Source organism: Anomaloglossus baeobatrachus, chromosome 10 (assembly GCF_048569485.1).
Source record: "Anomaloglossus baeobatrachus isolate aAnoBae1 chromosome 10, aAnoBae1.hap1, whole genome shotgun sequence".
Taxonomy (NCBI): domain Eukaryota; kingdom Metazoa; phylum Chordata; class Amphibia; order Anura; family Aromobatidae; genus Anomaloglossus; species Anomaloglossus baeobatrachus.
Genome location: NC_134362.1, coordinates 45,575,175 through 45,598,151, shown reverse-complemented (window position 1 = coordinate 45,598,151; position 22,977 = coordinate 45,575,175). Strand labels below are relative to the sequence as shown.

Below are 22,977 nucleotides of genomic sequence, written 5' to 3'. Positions count from 1 at the left end.
TATTCACAGGTGGTTCTCCCTGGGTCACCTCTAGCAGAGGCCCCGGCCGAGCAAGTGCCACAGGGGCCGAGCACTGCACACAATGGGGGTCAGTGGAACCTGCCGGTAGAGTAGCCTCACATGCGGTACAAGCAGCATAGAAAGCCTGTGCCTCGGCACCCTTGCTTTTTGCGGATGACATGCTGTTGTCTCCTCTGAGTAATCTAGGAGGGTATATAGCCAAGAATCACCAGCGACCGTACAGTGCAATGTATAGCATGCAAGCATAAAAATACAAATGTACACTTCGGCACTAGTGGGGTCAGCACCAGAGGTGCCGCTTACCGCCCGCGCAAACGCGGGTGTGTGGTCGCCAGAATCCCGTGTCTGGGTCTCCCAGAACTTGTCTCCCCTCTCCAGCTCAGACTGCACACAGGAATGGCTGCCGGCGTTCTGTGAAGAGGGGCGGACCGTGGGCGTGCCTCAGACAAAGTGCGGGAAACTGGCGTCCCACTGTGTCCAGTGTGAGGGCTGGAGTATGTAAAGTAGACTCCAGCCCTCTGCGCTGATGTTCTGTACAGCGTCCCGCCCTTCCCCTGACTGGCAGGCCTGGGGGCGGGAACGAAGCGAAACTAGGCCGCAAAAGCCAGGGACTCGAGTAATAAGCGCGGCCGTCATATATGCACGGCCAGCGCGGAAGTCCCCGGCGCACCACAAGTCCCAGCCGCGCCGCAGCGTAAACTGACAGCAGCGGCCGGCGCGGCAGTTCCCAATACATTAACTCACTCAGCAGAGCTGTAGTGAGTAGTGGCACAAGCGCGCAGCGCTGTTGTCCCCGGCGCACTAACACACCCAGCAATGCTGCAGTGTGTCTGCGCGCGGTCTGTACGGGGACACAGAGTACCTTGACGTAGCAGGGCCATGTCCCTGACGATACTCAGCTCCATATCCAGCAGATTCCCCAGCGGCTGTGGATGGAGCACGGTCTCAGTGCCTGGAGACCGGTAAAATCCCACTTCACCCAGAGCCCTAAGGGGGATGGGGAAGGAAGCAGCATGTGGGCTCCAGCCTCCGTACCCGCAATGGGTACCTCAACCTTAACAAACACCGCCGACAAAAGTGGGGTGAGAAGGGAGCATGCTGGGGGCCCTAGTATGGGCCCTCTTTTCTTCCATCCGACATAGTCAGCAGCTGCTGCTGACTAAACAGTGGAGCTATGCGTGGATGTCTGACCTCCTTCGCACAAAGCATGAAAACTGAGGAGCCCGTGATCCCACGGGGGGTGTATAGGCAGAAGGGGAGGGGCTTTACACTTTTAAGTGTAGTGCTTTGTGTGGCCTCCGGAGGCAGTAGCTATACACCCAATTGTCTGGGTCTCCCAATTAGGAGCGACAAAGAAAGCAAGATTTCCCATATGAAATAATGCAAGCTCAGACAATTCGTTCCCCAACTTGTTCAATGTCCCATCCTGGTCCCCTATTGTGCCATTCCACACACACACACACATACATATTATGCTCACTTTACCTTTTGTTCCCTCGTCGGCGTCCTGGTTCTTGTAGTTCGCCGGTACAGGATGTGTATCAGGTAACCATTGTGACTGATGCCGGAGCTTCCGCTGCCAAAGCGCTGACGTCAAAGTCAAAGGCATGAGCTGCTTGCCTCTGATTGGCCAGCGCGCTGCCTTTGAGAAGCGGCTGACAAAGGAAGTTCCTCCCTCGTCGCGATTGTTACCCAATACACATCATGTACCGGCGAACTACAAGAACCAGGAGGCCGGCGATGGAACGGAAAGTAAAGGTGAGCATAATATGCGTGTGTGCGTGTTTGGGTGTATTTGTGTGGACTGCAAGAACCAGGAGGCCGGCGAAGGAACAGAAAGTAAAGGTGAGCATAATATGTGCGTGTTTGTGCGACTCTAAGAGCGGGTCAGAGCGCAGTTAGTACGGAACCGGAAGTGTGTGCAGTATTTGCTCATACAGCAAGACTTGCTTGTAAACTGAGTTACAAATTTACAGCAAGCTTTCATCATATAGCGAAATACTCGAACACCAAGTTACTCGTAAACAAGAGGTTCCACTGTGAAAAGAAGGGAATTTTGTTTACTTACCGTAAATTCCTTTTCTTCTAGCTCTAATTGGGAGACCCAGACAATTGGGTGTATAGCTACTGCCTCCGGAGGCCACACAAAGTATTACACTTAAAAGTGTAAGGCCCCTCCCCTACTGCCTATACACCCCCCGTGGGATCACGGGCTCCTCAGTTTTAGTGCAAAAGCAAGAAGGAGGAAAGCCAATAAACTGGTTTAAGCAAATTCAATCCGAAGGAATATCGGAGAACTGAAACCATTCAACATGAACAACATGTGTATACAAAAAAACAGGGGCGGGTGCTGGGTCTCCCAATTAGAGCTAGAAGAAAAGGAATTTACGGTAAGTAAACAAAATTCCCTTCTTCTTTGTCGCTCTATTGGGAGACCCAGACAATTGGGATGTCCAAAAGCAATCCCTGGGTGGGTAAAATAATACCTCGTGATAGGGCCATAAAAACGGCCCTTTTCTACAGGTGAGCAATCGCCGCCTGAAGGACTTGTCTACCTAGGCTGGCGTCCGCCGAAGCATAGGTATGCACCTGATAATGCTTGGTAAAAGTGTGCAGACTCGACCAGGTAGCCGCCTGGCACACTTGCTGAGCCGTAGCCTGGTGCCGTAATGCCCAGGACGCACCCACGGCTCTGGTAGAATGGGCCTTCAGCCCTGATGGAACCGGAAGCCCCGCAGAACGGTAGCCTTCAAGAATTGGTTCCTTGATCCACCGAGCCAGGGTGGATTTGGAAGCCTGCAACCCTTTACGCTGGCCGGCAACAAGGACAAAGAGTGCATCAGAGCGGCGCAGAGGTGCCGTGCGGGAAATGTAGATTCTGAGTGCTCTCACCAGATCCAACAAATGCAAATCCTTTTCACATTGATGAACTGGACGAGGACACAAAGAAGGTAAGGAGATATCCTGATTGAGATGAAAGGGGGATACCACCTTAGGGAGAAACTCCGGAATCGGGCACAGAACCACCTTGTCCTGGTGAAACACCAGGAAGGGAGATTTGCATGACAGCGCTGCTAGCTCGGACACTCTCCGAAGAGACGTGACCGCTACTAGAAAGGCCACTTTCTGTGAAAGGCGAGACAGGGAAACATCCCTCAAAGGCTCGAAAGGCGGCTTCTGGAGAGCAATTAGAACCCTGTTCAGATCCCAGGGCTCTAACGGCCGCTTGTAAGGAGGGACGATATGACAAACCCCTTGCAGGAACGTGCGTACCTGAGGAAGTCGTGCTAGGCGCTTCTGAAAAAATACAGATAGCGCAGAGACTTGTCCCTTAAGGGAGCCGAGCGACAGACCTTTTTCCAACCCGGATTGCAGGAAGGAAAGAAAGGTAGGCAAAGCAAATGGCCAGGGAGAAACTTCCTGAGCAGAGCACCAAGTTAAGAATATCTTCCACGTCCTGTGGTAGATCTTGGCAGAGGATAGTTTCCTAGCCTGTCTCATGGTGGCAATGACCTCTTGAGATAGTCCTGAAGACGCTAGGATCCAGGACTCAATGGCCACACAGTCAGGCTCAGGGCCGCAGAATTCTGATGGAAAAACGGCCCTTGAGACAGCAAGTCTGGCCGGTCTGGTATTGCCCACGGTTGTCCTACCGTGAGATGCCACAGATCCGGGTACCACGACCTCCTTGGCCAGTCTGGAGCGACGAGGAGGGCGCGGCGGCAGTCGGACCTGATCTTGCGTAGCACTCTGGGCAACAGCGCCAGAGGTGGGAACACATAAGGCAGCCACAACTGCGACCAATCTTGAACTAAGGCGTCCGCCGCCAGAGCTCGGTGATCGTGAGACCGTGCCATAAAAGCTGGGACCTTGTTGTTGTGCCGAGACGCCATTAGGTCGACGTCCGGCCTCCCCCAGCGGCGACAGATCTCCTGAAACACGTCCGGGTGAAGAGACCATTCCCCTGCGTCCATACCCTGGCGACTGAGGAAGTCTGCTTCCCAGTTTTCTACGCCCGGGATGTGAACTGCGGATATGGTGGATGCCGTGTCTTCCACCCACGTCAGAATCCGCCGGACTTCCTGGAAGGCTTGCCGACTGCGTGTCCCTCCTTGGTGGTTGATGTATGCCACCGCTGTGGAGTTGTCCGACTGAATTCGGATCTGCTTGCCTTCTAGCCACTGCTGGAAGGCTTGTAGGGCAAGATACACTGCTCTGATTTCCAGAACATTGATCTGAAGTGTGGACTCTTGATGAGTCCACGTACCTTGAGCCCTGTGGTGGAGAAAAACTGCTCCCCACCCTGATAGACTCGCGTCCGTTGTGACCACCGCCCAGGATGGGGGTAGGAAAGACTTTCCTATTGACAATGAGGTGGGAAGAAGCCACCACTGAAGAGATTCCTTGGCCGCCTGAGAAAGGGAGACGTTCCTGTCCAGGGACTTCGATTTCCCGTCCCATTGGCGGAGAATGTCCCATTGTAATGGACGCAGATGAAACTGCGCGAAAGGGACTGCCTCCATTGCTGCTACCATCTTCCCCAGGAAGTGCATGAGGCGTCTCAAGGGATGCGACTGGCCCTGAAGGAGAGATTGCACCCCTGTCTGTAGTGAACGCTGTTTGTCCAGCGGAAGCATCACTATCGCTGATAGAGTATGAAACTCCATGCCAAGGTATGTTATCGATTGGGTTGGGGTCAGATTTGACTTTGAAAAGTTGATGATCCACCCGAAACTCTGGAGAGTCTCCAGCGCAACGTTCAGGCTGTGTTGGCATGCCTCTTGAGAGGGTGCCTTGACCAGTAGATCGTCCAAGTAAGGGATCACAGAGTGACCCTGAGAGTGCAGGACTGCTACTACTGCTGCCATGACCTTGGTGAAGACCCTTGGGGCTGTCGCCAGACCGAAAGGCAGGGCTACGAACTGAAGGTGTTCGTCTCCTAAAACGAAGCGTAGAAAACGCTGGTGTTCTGGAGCAATCGGCACGTGGAGATAAGCATCTTTGATGTCTATTGATGCTAGGAAGTCTCCTTGAGACATTGAGGCGATGACGGAGCGGAGGGATTCCATCCGGAACCGCCTGGTTTTCACATGCTTGTTGAGCAGTTTTAGGTCCAGAACAGGACGGAAAGACCCGTCCTTTTTTGGCACCACAAACAAATTGGAGTAAAAACCGTGACCTTGCTCCTGAAGAGGAACAGGGATCACCACTCCTTCTGCCTTTAAAGAGCACACCGCCTGCAGAAGAGCATTGGCTCGGCCGGGAGGCGGAGAAGTTCTGAAGAATCGAGTTGGAGGACGAGAACTGAACTCTATCCTGTACCCGTGAGACAGAATGTCTCTCACCCAACGGTCCTTGACATGTGGCAGCCAAATGTCGCCAAAGCGGGAGAGCCTGCCACCGACCGAGGATGCGGAGAGAGGAGGCCGAAAGTCATGAGGAAGCCGCTTTGGTAGCGGTTCCTCCGGCTGCTTTCTTTGGGCGTGACTGGGCCCGCCAAGAATCTGAGCTCCTCTGATCCTTTTGAGTCCTTTTGGACGAGGAGAATTGGGACCTGCCCGAGCCTCGAAAGGACCGAAACCTCGACTGTCCCTTCCTCTGTTGGGGTTTATTTGGTCTGGGCTGAGGTAAGGATGAATCCTTACCCTTGGACTGTTTAATGATTTCATCCAATCTCTCACCAAACAGTCTGTCACCAGAAAATGGCAAACTGGTTAAGCACTTCTTGGAAGCAGAATCTGCCTTCCATTCCCTTAACCACAATGCTCTGCGTAAAACCACGGAGTTGGCGGACGCCACTGCCGTACGGCTTGTAGAGTCCAGGACAGCATTAATAGCGTAAGACGCAAATGCAGACATTTGAGAGGTTAAGGACGCTACTTGCGGAACAGATGTACGTGTGACAGTGTCTATCTGCGCCAAACCAGCTGAAATAGCTTGGAGTGCCCATACGGCTGCGAATGCTGGAGCAAACGACGCGCCGACAGCTTCATAGATGGATTTCAACCAGAGCTCCATCTGTCTGTCAGTGGCATCTTTAAGTGAAGCCCCATCTTCCACTGCAACTATGGATCTAGCCGCAAGCCTGGAGATTGGGGGATCCACCTTTGGACACTGGGTCCAGCCTTTGACCACGTCAGGGGGAAGAAGGGAATTTTGTTTACTTACCGTAAATTCCTTTTCTTCTAGCTCCAATTGGGAGACCCAGACAATTGGTTGTATAGCTACTGCCTCCGGAGGCCGCACAAAGTACTACACTTAAAAGTGTAAGGCCCCTCCCCTTCTGGCTATACACCCCCCCGTGGGAGCAAGGGTCCTTCAGTTTTAGTGCAAAAGCAAGAAGGAGGAAAGCCAATAACTGTTTCAAAAACAAATTCAATCCGATAAACAATATCGGAGAACGTAAGTTATTAACATGAACAACATGTGCACCCGAAAAACAAATACCCTCAGAAAAACAGGGCGGGTGCTGGGTCTCCCAATTGGAGCTAGAAGAAAAGGAATTTACGGTAAGTAAACAAAATTCCCTTCTTCTTTTTCGCTCCTAATTGGGAGACCCAGACAATTGGGACGTCCAAAAGCAGTCCCTGGGTGGGTAAAATAATACCTCGCGATCGGGCTGTCAGGCAGCCCTTCCTTACAGGTGGGCCACCGCCGCCTGCAGGACTTGTCTACCTAGGCTGGCATCCGCCGAAGCGTAGGTATGCACCTGATAATGCTTGGTGAAAGTGTGCAGACTCGACCAGGTAGCCGCCTGGCACACCTGCTGAGCCGTAGCCTGATGCCGTAATGCCCAGGACGCACCCACGGCTCTGGTAGAATGGGCCTTCAGTCCAGAAGGAGTCGGAAGCCCAGCAGAACGGTAGGCGTGAAGAATTGGTTCCTTGATCCACCGCGCAAGGGTGGATTTGGAAGCTTGCGACCCTTTATGCTGACCAGCGACCAGGATAAAGAGTGCATCCGAACGGCGCAGAGACGCCGTGCGGGAAATGTAGATCCTGAGTGCTCTCACCAGGTCCAACAGATGTAAACCCTTTTCAAATTGGTGAACTGGATGCGGACACAAAGATGGTAAAGTGATATCCTGATTGAGATGAAAGGAAGATACCACCTTGGGAAGGAACTCTGGAATTGGACGCAGTACTACCTTGTCTTGGTGAAACACCAGGAAGGGAGATTTGCAAGATAACGCCGCCAGCTCTGACACTCTCCGAAGAGACGTGACCGCCACCAGAAAAGCCACTTTCTGTGAAAGCCGAGAAAAGGAAATCTCCTTCATAGGCTCGAAAGGTGGTTTCTGGAGAGCAATCAGAACTCTGTTCAGATCCCAGGGTTCCAATGGCCGCTTGTAAGGGGGAATGATATGACAAACCCCTTGCAGGAACGTGCGTACCTTAGGAAGTCGCGCCAGGCGCTTCTGAAAGAATATGGATAGCGCAGAAACTTGTCCTTTAAGGGAGCTAAGCGACAAACCTTTTTCCAACCCAGACTGCAGGAAGGAAAGAAAAATAGGCAATGCAAATGGCCAGGGAGAAACTCCCTGAGCAGAGCACCAAGATAAGAATATCTTCCACGTTCTGTGGTAGATCTTGGCGGAGGATGGTTTCCTAGCCTGTCTCATGGTGGCAACAACATCATGAGATAAACCTGAGGTCCCTAGGACCCAGGACTCAATGGCCACACAGTCAGGTTCAGGGCCGCAGAATTCAGATGGAAAAACGGCCCTTGAGACAGCAAGTCTGGACGGCCTGGTAGCGCCCACGGTTGTCCTACCGTGAGATGCCACAGATCCGGGTACCACGACCTCCTTGGCCAGTCTGGAGCGACGAGAATGGCGCAACGGCAGTCGGACCTGATTTTGCGGATCACTCTGGGCAATAATGCCAGAGGTGGGAACACATAAGGTAGTCGGAACTGCGACCAATCCTGAACTAAGGCGTCTGCCGCCAGAGCTCGGTGATCGTGAGACCGTGCCATGAAAACCGGGACCTTGTTGTTGTGCCGTGACGCCATCAGGTCGACGTCCGGCATCCCCCAGCGGCGACAGATCTCCTGAAACACGTCTGGGTGAAGGGACCATTCCCCTGCGTCCATGCCCTGGCGACTGAGAAAGTCTGCTTCCCAGTTTTCCACGCCTGGGATGTGAACTGCGGATATGGTGGATGCTGTGTTTTCCACCCACGTCAGAATCCGCCGGACTTCTTGAAAGGCTTGTCGACTGCGTGTTCCCCCTTGGTGGTTGATGTACGCCACCGCTGTGGAATTGTCCGACTGAATCCGGATCTGCTTGCCCTCCAGCCACTGTTGGAAGGCTCGCAGAGCAAGATAGACTGCTCTGATTTCCAGAACATTGATCTGAAGGGTGGACTCTCTCTGAGTCCACGTACCCTGAGCCCTGTGGTGAAGAAACACTGCTCCCCACCCTGATAGGCTCGCATCTGTCGTGACCACCGCCCAGGATGGGGGTAGGAACGACTTTCCTTTTGACAATGAGGTGGGAAGAAGCCACCATCGGAGAGAGTCCTTGGTTGCCTGAGAGAGGGAGACGTCCCTGTCGAGGGACGTCGACTTCCCGTCCCATTGGCGGAGAATGTCCCATTGTAGAGGGCGCAGATGAAACTGCGCGAAAGGGACTGCTTCCATTGCTGCCACCATCTTCCCTAGGAAATGCATGAGGCGCCTCAAGGAGTGGGACTGGTTCTGCAGGAGAGATTGCACCCCTGTCTGCAGAGAGCACTGCTTGTCCAGTGGAAGCTTCACTATCGCTGAGAGAGTATGAAACTCCATGCCAAGATATGTTAGTGATTGGGTCGGGGTTAGATTTGACTTTGAAAAGTTGATAATCCACCCGAAACTCTGGAGAGTCTTCAGTGCCACGTTCAGACTGTGTTGGCATGCCTCTTGAGAGGGTGCCTTTATAAGTAGATCGTCCAAATACGGGATCACGGAGTGACCCTGCGAGTGCAGGACAGCTACTACTGCTGCCATGACCTTGGTGAAGACCCGAGGGGCTGTTGCCAGCCCGAAAGGTAACGCTACGAACTGCAGGTGTTCGCTTTCTAGAATGAAGCGTAGAAAACGCTGATGCTCTGGCGCAATCGGCACGTGAAGATAAGCATCCTTGATGTCTATTGATGCTAAGAAATCTCCTTGAGACATTGAGGCTATGACGGAGCGGAGAGATTCCATCCGGAACCTCCTGGTTTTTACGTGTTTGTTGAGCAACTTTAGATCCAGGACGGGCCGAAAGGACCCGTCCTTCTTTGGCACCACAAACAGGTTGGAGTAAAAACCGTGACCTTGTTCCTGAAGAGGAACGGAAGTCACCACTCCTTCCGCCTTTAGAGCGGCCACCGCCTGCAGCAGAGCATCGGCTCGGTCTGGCGGTGGGGAAGTTCTGAAGAAACGAGTTGGAGGACGAGAGCTGAACTCTATCCTGTACCAGTGAGACAGAATGTCCCTCACCCAACGGTCTTTGACCTGTGACAGCCAAATGCCGCCAAAGCGGGAGAGCCTGCCACCGACCGAGGATGCGGAGAGAGGAGGCTGAGAGTCATGAGGAAGCCGTCTTGGTAACAGTTCTTCCTGCTGTCTTTTTTGGGCGTGACTGCGTCCGCCAAGAATCTGAACCTCTCTGATCCTTTTGAGTCCTTTTGGACGAGGAGAATTGGGACCTGCCTGAGCCTCGAAAGGACCGAAAACCAGACTGACCCCTCCTTTGTTGGGGCTTGTTTTGTCTGTGTTGAGGTAAGGATGAGTCCTTACCCTTGGAGTGTTTAATGATTTCATCCAAACGCTCCCCAAACAATCGGTCACGAGAAAAGGGCAAACTGGTTAAGCACTTCTTGGAAGCAGAATCTGCTTTCCATTCTCTCAACCACAGGGCCCTGCGCAAAACCACGGAGTTGGCTGACGCCACCGCCGTACGGCTCGTAGAGTCCAGGACAGCATTAATCGCGTAAGACGCGAATGCAGACATTTGAGAGGTCAATGGTGCCACCTGCGGGGCAGATGTACGTGTGACCGAGTCGACTTGTATAAGCCCAGCTGAAATAGCTTGGAGTGCCCATACGGCTGCGAAAGCTGGCGCCAACGACGCTCCAATAGCTTCATAGATGGATTTCAGCCAGAGCTCCATCTGCCTGTCAGTGGCATCTTTAAGTGCCGCTCCATCCTCTACTGCAACTAAGGATCTAGCTGCAAGCCTGGAGATTGGAGGGTCCACCTTGGGACACTGGGTCCAACCCTTGACCACGTCAGGGGGAAAAGGATAGCGTGTATCTTTAAGCCGTTTAGAGAACCGCTTCTCAGGATAAGCGTGGTGTTTCTGGATTGCATCTCTAAAGTCAGCGTGGTCCAGAAAAGTGCTTAATTTACGCTTGGGATATCTGAAATGGAATTTCTCCTGCTGTGAAGCTGCCTCCTCCTCAGTAGGAGCTGGCGGAGAAATATCTAACATCCTATTGATGGACGCTATAAGATCATTCACTATGGCGTCACCATCAGGAGTATCCAGATTGAGGGCGGACCCAGGATCAGAATCTTGATCAGTTACATCCGCCTCATCACCCATAGATTCGTCCCGCTGGGAACCTGACCAGTGAGACGAAGTTGAGGGCCCCTCATAACGAGCCCGCTTAGGTTGTCTGGGACTGTTGTCCGAGTCAGAATCGTCACCCTGGGGTGCATGTGACACCCCCGGAGCTTGGAAGTGTTCCAGCTGAGGGGGACCAGGGAGCAATGATGCCACAGTGTCCATGGTCTGAGTTACTGGTCTAGACTGCAATGTTTCAAGAATCTTTGACATGGTCATAGACAATCTGTCAGCAAAAGCTGCAAACTCCGTTCCTGTCACCTGGACAGCATTCACAGGTGGTACACCCTGGGTCACGTCCAGCAGAGGCCCCGGCTGTGCAAGTTGCACAGGGGCCGAGCACTGCACACAATGGGGGTCAGTGGAACCTGCCGGTAGAGCAGCCGCACATGCGGTACAGGCAGCATTTAATGTCTGTGCCTTGGCACCCTTGCGTTTAGCGGACGACATGCTGTTGCCTCCTTGTAATCTAGGAGGGTATATAGCCGAGAATCACCAGCGACCGTACAGTACAAAGTATTTGCAAACACAAAATACTCAGTATACAAACGGCACAAGTGGGGGTGAGCCCTTGAGGGCTGCTTACCGCCCGCTGAACAGCGGGTATGAGGCCGTAGAATCCCGTGTCTGGGTCTCCCCGTCTCCCCTCTGCAGCTCAGCGTGCAGGCAGGAATGGCTGCCGGCGTTCTGTGAAGAGGGGCGGACCGTGGGCGTGCCACAAACAAAGAGCGGGAAACTGCGTCCTACTGTGCCTGGTGTGAGGGCTGGAGTATGTAAAAAAGACTCCAGCCCTCAGCGCTGATGCTCTGTACAGCGTCCCGCCCTCCTCCTGACTGGCAGGTGCGGAGGCGGGAACAAACGAACTAGGCCGCAAAAGCCGGGGACTGTAGTAATAAGCGCGGCCGTGATATATGCACGGCCAGCGCGGAAGTCCCCGGCGCACCACAAGTCCCAGCCGCGTCGCAGTCCCAGCGGCCGGCGCGACCGTTCTCCCCGAGTCTACCCACTCAGCTAAGCTGAAGTGAGGAAATGGCACAAGCGCAGCAGCGCTGTTGTCCCCGGCGCACTAACACACCCAGCAATGCTGCGGTGTGCGCGCGTATGCACGGGGACACAGAGTACCTTGACGGAGCAGGGCCATGTCCCTGACGATACTCAGCTCCAAATCCAGCGGCTTCTCCAGGCTGCGGATGGAGCACGGTCTCTGTGCCTGGAGACCGGTAAAATCCCACTTCACCCAGAGCCCTAATGGGGATGGGGAAGGAATCAGCATGTGGGCTCCAGCCTCCGTACCCGCAATGGGTAACTCAACCTTAACAAGCACCACCGACAGAAAGTGGGGTGAGAAGGGAGCATGCTGGGGGCCCTTGTATGGGTCCTCTTTTCTTCCATCCGACATAGTCAGCAGCTGCTGCTGACTAAACAGTGGAGCTATGCGTGCGTGTCTGACCTCCTTCGCACAAAGCAAAAAACTGAAGGACCCGTGCTCCCACGGGGGGGGGTGTATAGCCAGAAGGGGAGGGGCCTTACACTTTTAAGTGTAGTACTTTGTGCGGCCTCCGGAGGCAGTAGCTATACACCCAATTGTCTGGGTCTCCCAATTAGGAGCGAAAAAGAAAGGGATAACGTGTATCCTTAAGACGTTTGGAGAAACGCTTATCTGGATAAGCGTGGTGTTTCTGGACTGACTCTCTAAAGTCAGAGTGGTCCAGAAAAGTACTCAATTTACGCTTAGGATACCTGAAATGGAATTTCTCCTGCTGTGAAGCTGACTCCTCCGCTGGAGGAGCTGTGGGAGAAATATCCAACATTTTATTGATGGACGCTATGAGATCATTCACCATTGCGTCCCCATCAGGTGTATCCAGATTGAGAGCGGTCTCAGGATCAGAATCCTGATCAGCAACCTCTGTCTCATCAAACAGAGAGCCTTCCTGCTGGGACCCTGACCAGTGTGATGAAGTCGAGGGTCGCTCATAGCGAGCTCGCTTAGGCTGTCTGGGACTGTCGTCCGTGTCAGAGCCATCACCCCGGGATGCATGGGACCCCCCCGGAGCACGGATGTGTTCCAAAAGAGGGGAACCAGGGAGCATTGAATCAACAGTGCCCATGGTCTGAGTTACCGGTCTGGACTGCAAAGTCTCAAGGATTTTAGACATAGTCACCGACAGTTTATCAGCAAAAACTGCAAACTCCGTCCCTGCCACCTGGACAGTGTTCACAGGTGGTTCTCCTTGGGCCACCTCTAGCAGAGGTCCCGGCTGAGCAAGTGCTACAGGGGCCGAACATTGCACACAATGGGGGTCAGTGGCACCTGCCGGTAGAACAGCCTTACATGCGGTACAAGTAGCATAGAAAGCCTGTGTCTTGGCCCCTTTGCTTTTTGCGGACGACATACTGTTGTCTAGCAATCTAGGAGGGTATATAGCCAAGAATAGCGACCGTACAATGCAATGTATAGCATACAAGCATAAAGTACAAATGAACACTGCGGCACTAGTGGGGTGAGCCCTCGAGGGCTGCTTACCGCCCGCTGAAAAGCGGGTGTGTGACCGCCAGAATCCCGTGCCTGGGTCTCCCAGAGCTCGTGTCCCTTCTCCACTCAGACTGCAAACAGGAATGGCTGCCGGCGTCCTGTGAAGAGGGGCGGGCCGTGGGCGTGCCCCAGACAAAGTGCAGGAAACTAGCGTCCCACTGTGCCTAGTGAGGGGGGTTGGAGTATGCTAAGCAGTATAGTAAGTCTGTGCCATGGCACCCTTGCTATTTGTGGACGACATGCTGTTGTCTCCTCTGAGCAATACAGGAGGGTAAATAGCCACAAATCAACAGTGCACCCTACAGTGTAAAGTATAGACTATAATCATATAAACTATAAATACACTTCTGCACTAGTGGGGCCAGCACCACAGGTGCTGCTTACCGCCTGCGCAAAGCGTTTGTGTGGGCACCAGAATTCCTGCCTGGGTCTCTTTGAGCTTGTCTCTCCTCTCCAGCGTTAGCAGAGCTGAGAGGAATGGCTGCCAGCGTCCTGGGGAGAGGAGGGAGCCGTGGGCGTGACCCAGAAAAGTGCGGGAACTGGTGCCCCACTGTGCAGAGTGAGGGGGGTGGAGTATGCAAAGCATGCTCCAGCCCTCAGTGCTGCCGACCTGTACAGCGTCCCGCCCTTCCCCTGACTGGCAGGCCTGGGGGCGGGAACGAAACGGAACTAGGCCGCAAAAGCCGGGGACTCGATTTATAAGCGCGGCCGTCGTATAAGCACGGCCAGCGCGGAAGTCCCCGGCGCACCACAAGTCCCAGCCGCACCGCAGTGTAAAAAACCGCCAGCAGCGGCCGGCGCGGCAGTTCCTAATACAGAAACTCACTCAGCAAAGCTGCAGTGAGTAAAGCACCAGCGCGCCGCGCTGCTGTCCCCGGCGCACTAACACACCCAGCAATGCTGGTGTGTGTGCGCGATCTGTACGGGGACCCAGAGTACCTTAATGTAGCAGGGCCCTGTCCCTGACGATACTCATCTCCACGTCCAGCAGATTCCCAGGGGCTGTGGACGGAGCACGGTCTCCTGTGCTTGGAGACCGATAGGATCCCACTTCACCCAGAGCCCTAAGGGGATGGGGAAGGAAAGCAGCATGTCGGCTCCAGCCTCCGTACCCGCAATGGGTACCTCAACCTTAACAAACACCGCCAACAAAAGTGGGGTGAGAAGGGAGCATGCTGGGGGCCCTAGTATGGGCCCTCTTTTCTTCCATCCGACAAAGTCAGCAGCTGCTGCTGACTAAACAGTGGAGCTATGCGTGGATGTTAGCCTCCTTCGCACAAAGCATGAAAACTGAGGAGCCCGTGATCCCACGGGGGGTGTATAGGCAGTAGGGGAGGGGCCTTACACTTTTAAGTGTAATACTTTGTGTGGCCTCCGGAGGCAGTAGCTATACACCCAATTGTCTGGGTCTCCCAATAGAGCGACAAAGAAAGGATTTTTTGCATTCTTCAATGTCATTGTCTCCTATATAGTGAAAATGTTCACAACAGATAAAAGACCGCTGTAAATTTTCAAGTCTGTCAAGTACTGATTTCTCACCCTAGTTTCTGGTTTAGCATTCTCTTCTCCTTAGCGGCTGCGAGTTTTTCTCTGAGCTCCTGTTGTTGCCTTAGTATTAGTGGATTAATGACAGCGGCTGCAACTGGATCTTCTTTAGTGCCACTCTCTGCAAAAAAAAAAAAAAAATAGGTTAACGGTAAGCTGAGTAAATAACAAAGAAGTTAACAAAAGTAGGTGACAGAAAATGTATCTACCTGTTTTAGCGGTATTCAGCTCCAGTGGTTTTAATCCAAGTTTAGCTCGAAGTTTACTAGAATAGAAAAAAAAAAAGAAATGTGGACATTCACACTGCGTCATGATAACAATGTTCTGCCTACGCGGGAAGTCAATGCCGGCACGTGTGTATGACGTCGAACGCGTCATGCACTGTGGCTTCAGAATAAGGAAGACCAAGATGGCCAAAAGTGGAGGCGCCGGTACCAGAGAACGGAGACACCCATCTGACCGTTGTGCACCGGAGCAACCGAGGTGAGTATTATAAAGTGTTTTTTTATGTTCTACACAGCGGCCTGGGCTCTTATATATAGCATGTTAGAATGCTGTATATAAGAGCCCACTGGTGGTGGCCGCAGCTTATAGGCCGAAAAAATGGTGACAGGTTCCCTTTAAATATATTTCAATATACAAGCCTATCATTTGAGATGTTGTGCAGTAAAGCTCATAAATGCATAAAACATAGAAATGTAAACTTACTTTGTTTCTTCAATGCTCAATGATGAATCCCCGCCTGAAGACTTTGGACCGGCACCTGTACATTATAAAATTAGAGGTAGTCATTTTTTGATTTATTAATAAAGCCTAGTGCAAGAATGACTGAACGTTTTCACACAACACATTGCAGGAGAGTAAATCCTACAAGACTGGGTCATTTGTTTTTGCCTCCCTTTCTTTTTTTTTCTGTAGGGACAAACTTTGAAATTTCGCCTTTACCAATATATTTATACAAAAGAATTAAATTACTCAGTTAACTAGAAATGTGGATGCAATCTAAGAAGAGGCGCCACTGAAAAATACATATGACGCAGCAGACGTCACAGCACTCACCTTGCTCGTAATCAGGGTCCATTTTCTCCTTTTTTATCTTGCGGGACTCTGCATCTTTACTGGTCCTGGCTCGTCCATCCCTGTCCCGAGGCTTCTCCCGGTCTCTGGACCTTTTCCTTCTCTCTCGCTCTCGCTCCTTGTGCTTGTGCTTCTTATGTTCTCTGTGGCGATCTTCACTTCCACCAGCTCCATACGACACATCGCGATCTCGCTCTTTCTCCTTATGTTTCTTGGAGGAACCCATCGCTATAAAAGACAGAAAACACAACATCATGTTTATACCTGAACTTTGTATCCTGTAGGTGCTAATAACATTCACTTCACAAGGATCCAATACAACAGAGCAGCTTCAGACTTATATGGAGACTAGCTGTAGTACCCGGGTGTTGCCTGAGATAGTAACTGTCTCTGTCTGTCTGTCTCTTTCCCTGTCTGTCTCTCTCTATCCCTATCCGTCTGTCTCTTTCCATCTGTTTCTGTGTGTCTCTCTCTATCCCTATCCGCCTGTATCCTTCCCCGCCTGTCTCTGTCTCTTTGTTTGTCTGTCTGTCCGTCTCCCCACTGACATCATGTAACCTCCCACATAAGCTAGTTATACTATAAATGTCATTCATTCCTATAGCAACCAATCAGAGCTGCTTATAATAACCTGTGGCTTCCAGCTCCATTGACTCTAATGGATGCAGGATTTTTGGAGGGAGACTAACGGTAAAGTGCAGGGTTAAATTTTCTGGTCAAAACAGTCTATGACGGTCCCTGGGTCACATGATGTGTTTGTGAAAAATTTTGTGATTGTAAATGCGACGGTGCGGATACACTTTTCGTTTCACTTTTAGCCCATTATGTAGATAGGGGCAAAATTGAATGGTAAATTGGAACGCGCAGGGTTAAAATTTCACCTCACAACATAGCCTATGACGCTCTCGGGGTCCAGACGTGTGAGTGTGCAAAATTTTGTGATTGTAAATACGACAGTGCAGATGCCAATCCCGGAGATACATACACACACACACACACACACACGTAAGGAGAAAAATAAACTCCACAGCACCATACAGGATAAAGGGTGGGTCCAGGTTCTGCTGGATCCCCACACCAAGCACAAACTCAATAACAAGTCATAGAAGAGAGGACAAGATTTTTTAAAGTGCAACACAATACAAAACTTTGTTAAGCACACTACAAGGGTGAACATCCAAATGTCATAAAAGCTTATTAAAATGTTGATGACGGTCAACCCCCCATATAATGGGTGGAAAAGAAGGGAATTTTGTTTACTTACCGTAAATTCCTTTTCTTCTAGCTCCAATTGGGAGACCCAGACAATTGGGTGTATAGCTTCTGCCTCCGGAGGCCACACAAAGTATTGCACTCAAAAGTGTAACCCCTCCCCTCTGCCTATACACCCCCCGTGCATCACGGGCTCCTCAGTTTTGGTGCAAGAGCAGGAAGGAGGAAACTTATAAATTGGTCTAAGGTAAATTCAATCCGAAGGATGTTCGGAGAACTGAAACCAAAGAAACAATTGAACAACCAGCCCGAAGGGAACAGGGGCGGGTGCTGGGTCTCCCAATTGGAGCTAGAAGAAAAGGAATTTACGGTAAGTAAACAAAATTCCCTTCTTCTTTGTCGCTCCATTGGGAGACCCAGACAATTGGGACGTCCAAAAGCAGTCACTGGGTGGGTAAAAGAATACCTCAATAAAAAGAGCCGAAACGGCCCCCTCTTACAGGTGGGCAACCGCCGCCTGAAGGACTCGCCTACCTAGACTGGCATCTGCCGAAGCATAGGTATGCACCTGATAATGTTTCGTGAAAGTGTGCAGGCTAGACCAGGTAGCTGCCTGACACAGCTGCTGAGCCGTCGCCCGGTGCCGCAATGCCCAGGACGCACCCACGGCTCTGGTAGAATGGGCTTTCAGCCCCGAAGGAAGCGGAAGCCCCGAAGAACGGTAAGTTTCAAGAATCGGTTCCTTGATCCACCGAGCCAAGGTTGACTTGGAAGCCTGCGAACCCTTACGCTGACCGGCGACAAGTACAAAGAGTGCATCTGAACGGCGCAGGGGCGCTGTGCGAGACACGTAGTACCGGAATGCTCTCACTAGATCTAATGAGTGCAAATCTTTTTCACATCGGTGAATTGGATTAGGGCAAAAAGAAGGTAAGGTGATATCCTTACGGGGCGGCACGGTGGCTCAGTGGTTAGCACTGCAGTCTTGCAGCGCTGGGGTCCTGGGTTCAAATCCCACCAAGGACACTATCTGCAAGGAGTTTGTATGTTCTCCCCGTGTTTGCGTGGGTTTCCTCCGGGTACTCCGGTTTCCTCCCACACTCCAAAGACATACAGATAGGGAACCTAGATTGTGAGCCCCAATGGGGACAGTGTTGCCAATGTATGTAAAGCGCTGTGGAATTAATAGCGCTATATAAATGAATAAAATTATTATTAATTATTATTATTATCCTGATTGGATGAAAAGGAGATACCACCTTAGGGAGAAATTCCGGAACAGGACGCAGAACCACCTTATCCTGGTGAAAAACCAGGAAGGGGGCTTTGCATGACAGCGCTGCAAGATCCGACACTCTTCGGAGTGATGTAACTGCCACTAGAAATGCAACCTTCTGCGAAAGACGTGATAAGGAGACATCTCGCAGCGGCTCGAAAGGTGGTTTCTGAAGAGCCGTTAACACCCTGTAAAGGTCCCGGGGCTCTAGTGGGCGCTTGTAAGGTAGGACTATGTGGCATACTCCTTGCAGGAACGTGCGGACCTGCGGGAGCCTGGCCAGGCGCCTTTGAAAAAATACTGAGAGCGCCGATACTTGTCCCTTGAGAGAGCCAAGTGACAAACCTTTGTCCATTCCAGATTGAAGGAAGGAAAGAAGAATGGGTAAGGCAAAAGGCCAGGGAGTAAACCCATTCACAAAGCGCCAGGACAAGAATATCCGCCAAGTCCTGTAATAGATCTTGGCGGACGTCGGTTTCCTGGCTTGTCTCATAGTGGCAATGACATCCTGAGATAACCCTGACGATGCTAGGAGCCAGGACTCAATGGCCACACAGTCAGGTTGAGGGCCGCAGAATTCAGATGGAAAAACGGCCCTTGTGACAGCAAGTCTGTGTGGTCTGGAAGGGCCCACGGTTGACCCACCGTGAGATGCCACAGATCCGGGTACCACGACCGCCTTGGCCAGTCTGGAGCGACGAGAATGGCGCGGCGGCAGTCGGACCTGATCTTGCGTAATACTCTGGGTAGCATCGCCAGAGGAAACACATAAGGCAGTTGAAACTGCGACCAATCCTGTACTAATGCATCCGCCGCCAGAGCTCTGTGAACTGCGGAGATGGTGGATGCTGTGGCTTCCACCCACTGCAGAATTCGCCGTACTTCCTGGAAGGCTTGACGACTGCGAGTGCCGCCCTGGTGATTGATGTAGGCGACTGCAGTGGTGTTGTCCGACTGGATACGGATCTGCCTGCCCTCCAGCCACTGATGGAACGCCAATAGGGCTAGATACACTGCCCTTATCTCCAGAACATTGATCTGAAGGGAAGACTCCCTCGGAGTCCAGGTCCCCTGAGCCCTGTGGTGGAGAAACACTGCTCCCCACCCTGACAGGCTCGCGTCCGTGGTGACCACAGCCCAGGTTGGAGGCAGGAAGGATTTTCCCTGCGATAGAGAAGTGGGAAGAAGCCACCACTGAAGAGACGTCTTGGTTGCCAGGGAAAGAGAGACATTCTTGTCGAGGGAAGTCGATCTCTTGTCCCACTTGTGGAGAATGTCCCATTGGAGTGGGCGTAGATGAAATTGCGCGAAGGGCACTGCCTCCATCGCTGCCACCATCTTCCCTAGGAAGTGCATGAGGCGCCTCATGTAGGACCGCCACAACGGATGCCATGACTTTGGTGAAAACCCGTGGGGCTGTCGCCAAGCCGAAGGCAATGCCACGAACTGAAGGTGTTCGTCCCCTATGGCGAAACGCAAGAAGCGTTGATGTTCGGGTGCGATCGGCACATGGAGATAAGCATCTTTGATGTCGATCGATGCGAGAAAGTCTCCCTGTGACATCGAAGCGATGACCGAGCGGAGAGATTCCATCCTGAACCGTCTGGTTCTCACATGTCTGTTGAGCAGTTTGAGGTCCAGAACGGAACGGAATGAACCATCCTTCATTGGCACCACGAACAAGTTGGAGTAAAAGCCGCGCCCCTGTTCCTGAGGGGGGACGGGAATCACAACTCCTTCTGTCTTCAGAGCGGCCACTGCCTGAAGAAGTGCGTCGGCCAGAGCGGGGGGGGGGGGGGGGTTGTGAAGAAACGAGTTGGAGGACGAGAGATGAACTCTATCCTGTAACCGTGAGACAGAATGTCTCTCACCCATCGGTCTTGAACATGTGGCCACCAGGTGTCGCAAAAGCGGGAGAGCCTGCCACCGACCGAGGATGCGGTTCGGGGATGCCAAGAGTCATGAGGAGGCCGCCTTGGAGGCAGTGCCTCCGGCAGCCTTTTGGGGGCGTGACTTAGACCGCCACGCGTAGGAGTTCCTCTGACCTTTCTCCGGCCTATTGGACGAAGAGGATTGGGACTTGGCGGAGGGGCGAAAGGACCGAAACCTCGATTGTATCTTACGTTGCTGAGGTCGCTTCGGTCTGGACTGGGGTAAGGAGGAGTCTTTTCCCTCTCATCCAATCGTTCTCCAAACAATCGGTCGCCAGAAAACGGCAAACCGGTTAGGAATCTCTTGGAAGTCTAGTCTGCCTTCCATTCGCGCAGCCACATGGCTCTGCGGACTGCCACAGAATTAGCGGATGCCACCGCTGTACGGCTAGCAGAGTCTAGGACTGCCTTCATGGCGTATGAAGAAAACGCCGACGCCTGAGAAGTCAAAGACGCAACCTGCGGAGCAGAAGTACGTGTGACCGCATTAATCTCGGTTAGACAAGCCGAGATAGCTTGGAGTGCCCACACGGCTGCAAAAGCCGGGGCAAAGGACGCGCCCGTGGCTTCATAGATGGATTTCACCAGGAGCTCTATCTGCCTGTCAGTGGCATCTTTTAGCGATGAGCCATCTGCAACCGATACCACAGATCTAGCCGCCAATCTAGAGACTGGAGGATCCACCTTGGGACACTGAGCCCAACCCTTAACTACGTCAGAGAGGAAGGGGTAACGTGTGTCAGCAAGGCGCTTAGTAAAGCGCTTGTCCGGAACCGCTCTGGGTTTCTGGACAGCATCCTTGAAGTTAGAGTGGTCGAAAGACGCACTCCGTGTACGTTTGGGGAACCGAAACTGGTGTTTCTCCTGCTGAGAAGCCGACTCCTCTATAGGTGGAGGCGGGGGAGATAGATCTAACACCTGGTTGATGGACGAGATAAGATCATTTACTAAGGCGTCCCCTTCAGGTGTATCAAGGTTGAGGGCAACGTCATGGTCAGAGCCCTGAGCTGCGACCTCCGCCTCGTCCTCCAGCGAGTCCTCCAGCCGGGAACCTGAGCAGCGTGATGAAGCTGATGATTCCAAGCGGGCCCGCTTAGCTGGTCTGGGGCTGTGGACCGTGGAGGAGTCCTCCACGTGAAACCTAGAGCCCACCCCGGGAGCGCGCTGCGGCGTGGACAGAGAGGGACCTGGAGGCGCCGATCCAACAGTGTCCTGGGTCTGTGTAAGGACCGGTTTGGACTGCAAGGCTTCTAGCAGCTTGGCAGACCATTTGTCCATAGACTTAGCCATGGATTGTGAAAGTGACTCAAAGAGCTTCTCAGCAAACACTGCAAACTCTGTCCCTGCCGCCTGGACAGTGGTAGCATGGGGGTCTACCTGAGCCGAGGGGCCCACAAGTGGTCCCGGCTCCGGCTGAGTCAGTGTAACAGGGGTCGAGCATTGCTCACAGTGAGGGTAGGTGGAACCCGCAGGCAACATAGCCCCACAAGAGGTACAGGTCGCAAGGAAACCCTGTGCCTTAGCGCTCTTGCTCCTTGTGGACGACATGCTGTTGTGTCCCAGGAGAGTGATCACAGAGGGTATAAGGGAAGAGTATACAGCCCGGCCGAACAGAGATCTATATATATATATAAAGATATATAATACGTATCTATTCAGGCAACCCAGGGGGACCAGCACCGGATGACCGGTGTGGCTTACCGACCGCTAAAAAGCGGCGTGTGTGTCCTCCAGATTCCCTGCTCCAGGTCTCCCAGCGGTGAAGAGCTCTTTCCTGATGATTCTCCAGCGCAGAATGTCTGAAAAAAATGGCTGCTGGAGCTCTCAGAGGGGGAGTGGAGCGGTGGGCGGCACCAGGAAAAAGTGCGGGAATCTGGGGTCCCTATTGTGATCAAAGAGGGGGGAGGAAGCATACAGGATGCTCCGGCCCTCACTGCCGACGTCAGGACGGCTGTCCCGCCCCTACCCTGACAGACAGGTCCGGGGGCGGGAGTCTTGCCAGTAGGCCGCAACTGAAGCCGGGGACTAAATTTATGACCGCGGCCGACAAGCAGGCGCGGTCGGCGCGGAAGTCCCCCGGCTTTCACGGATCAGCAGCCGCTGTGTGTCCCAGGCAGCATCCGGTCGGCTGTCCCGCCCCTACCCTGACAGACAGGTCCGGGGGCGAGATTTTGCAAGTAGGCCGCAACTGAAGCCGGGGACTAAATTTATGACCGCAGCCGACAAACAGGCGCGGTCGGCGCGGAAGTCCCCCGGCTTTCACGGCCTAGCAGCCCTTGCAGCGTCCGGGTGCCAGGCGCTCCATGAACCGTCCCCATGGGGACACAGAGTACCTGACAGATGCAGGGCCCGGTCCCTGATAAAGAAAATACTCCGGTCCGGCAGATTCCACACTGGGGCTGCGGAGGGAGCACGGTCCCAGTACCTGGATGACCGCTCAGGATCCCACTTCTCCCAGAGCCCCCAAGGGATGGTGAAGGAAATACGACATGTGGCTCCAGCCTCTGTACCCGCAATGGGTACCTCAACCTTAACAGCACCGCCGACGTAGTGGGGTGAGAAGGGAGCATGCCGGGGGCCCTGTGGGGGCCCTCTTTTCTTCCAACCGATAAAATCAGCAGCTGCTGCTGACTAAAATGGGAAAGCATGAGTGGATGTGTGCCTCCTTCCACACAAAGCATAAAACGGAGGAGCCCGTGAGGCACGGGAGGGTGTATAGGCAGAGGGGAGGGGTTACACTTTTGAGTGTAATACTTTGTGTGGCCTCCGGAGGCAGAAGCTATAC

At 52.9% G+C, this 22,977-nt stretch overlaps 1 protein-coding gene across 1 annotated transcript in view; it reads right to left on the bottom strand.

Moving 5' to 3' along the window:
- SART1 (spliceosome associated factor 1, recruiter of U4/U6.U5 tri-snRNP) overlaps positions 1-22,977 on the bottom strand; it is a 149,307-nt gene that overhangs the window by 120,839 nt on the left and 5,491 nt on the right. The window contains exons 2-5 of the mRNA XM_075326488.1: positions 15,756-16,001; positions 15,405-15,459; positions 14,906-14,961; positions 14,691-14,817 (exon numbers count right to left, since the gene is read on the bottom strand). Coding sequence (XP_075182603.1) covers positions 14,691-14,817; positions 14,906-14,961; positions 15,405-15,459; positions 15,756-15,999 — 482 coding nt within the window. The 5' untranslated portion in view covers positions 16,000-16,001. The remainder of the gene's footprint in view (positions 1-14,690; positions 14,818-14,905; positions 14,962-15,404; positions 15,460-15,755; positions 16,002-22,977) is intronic.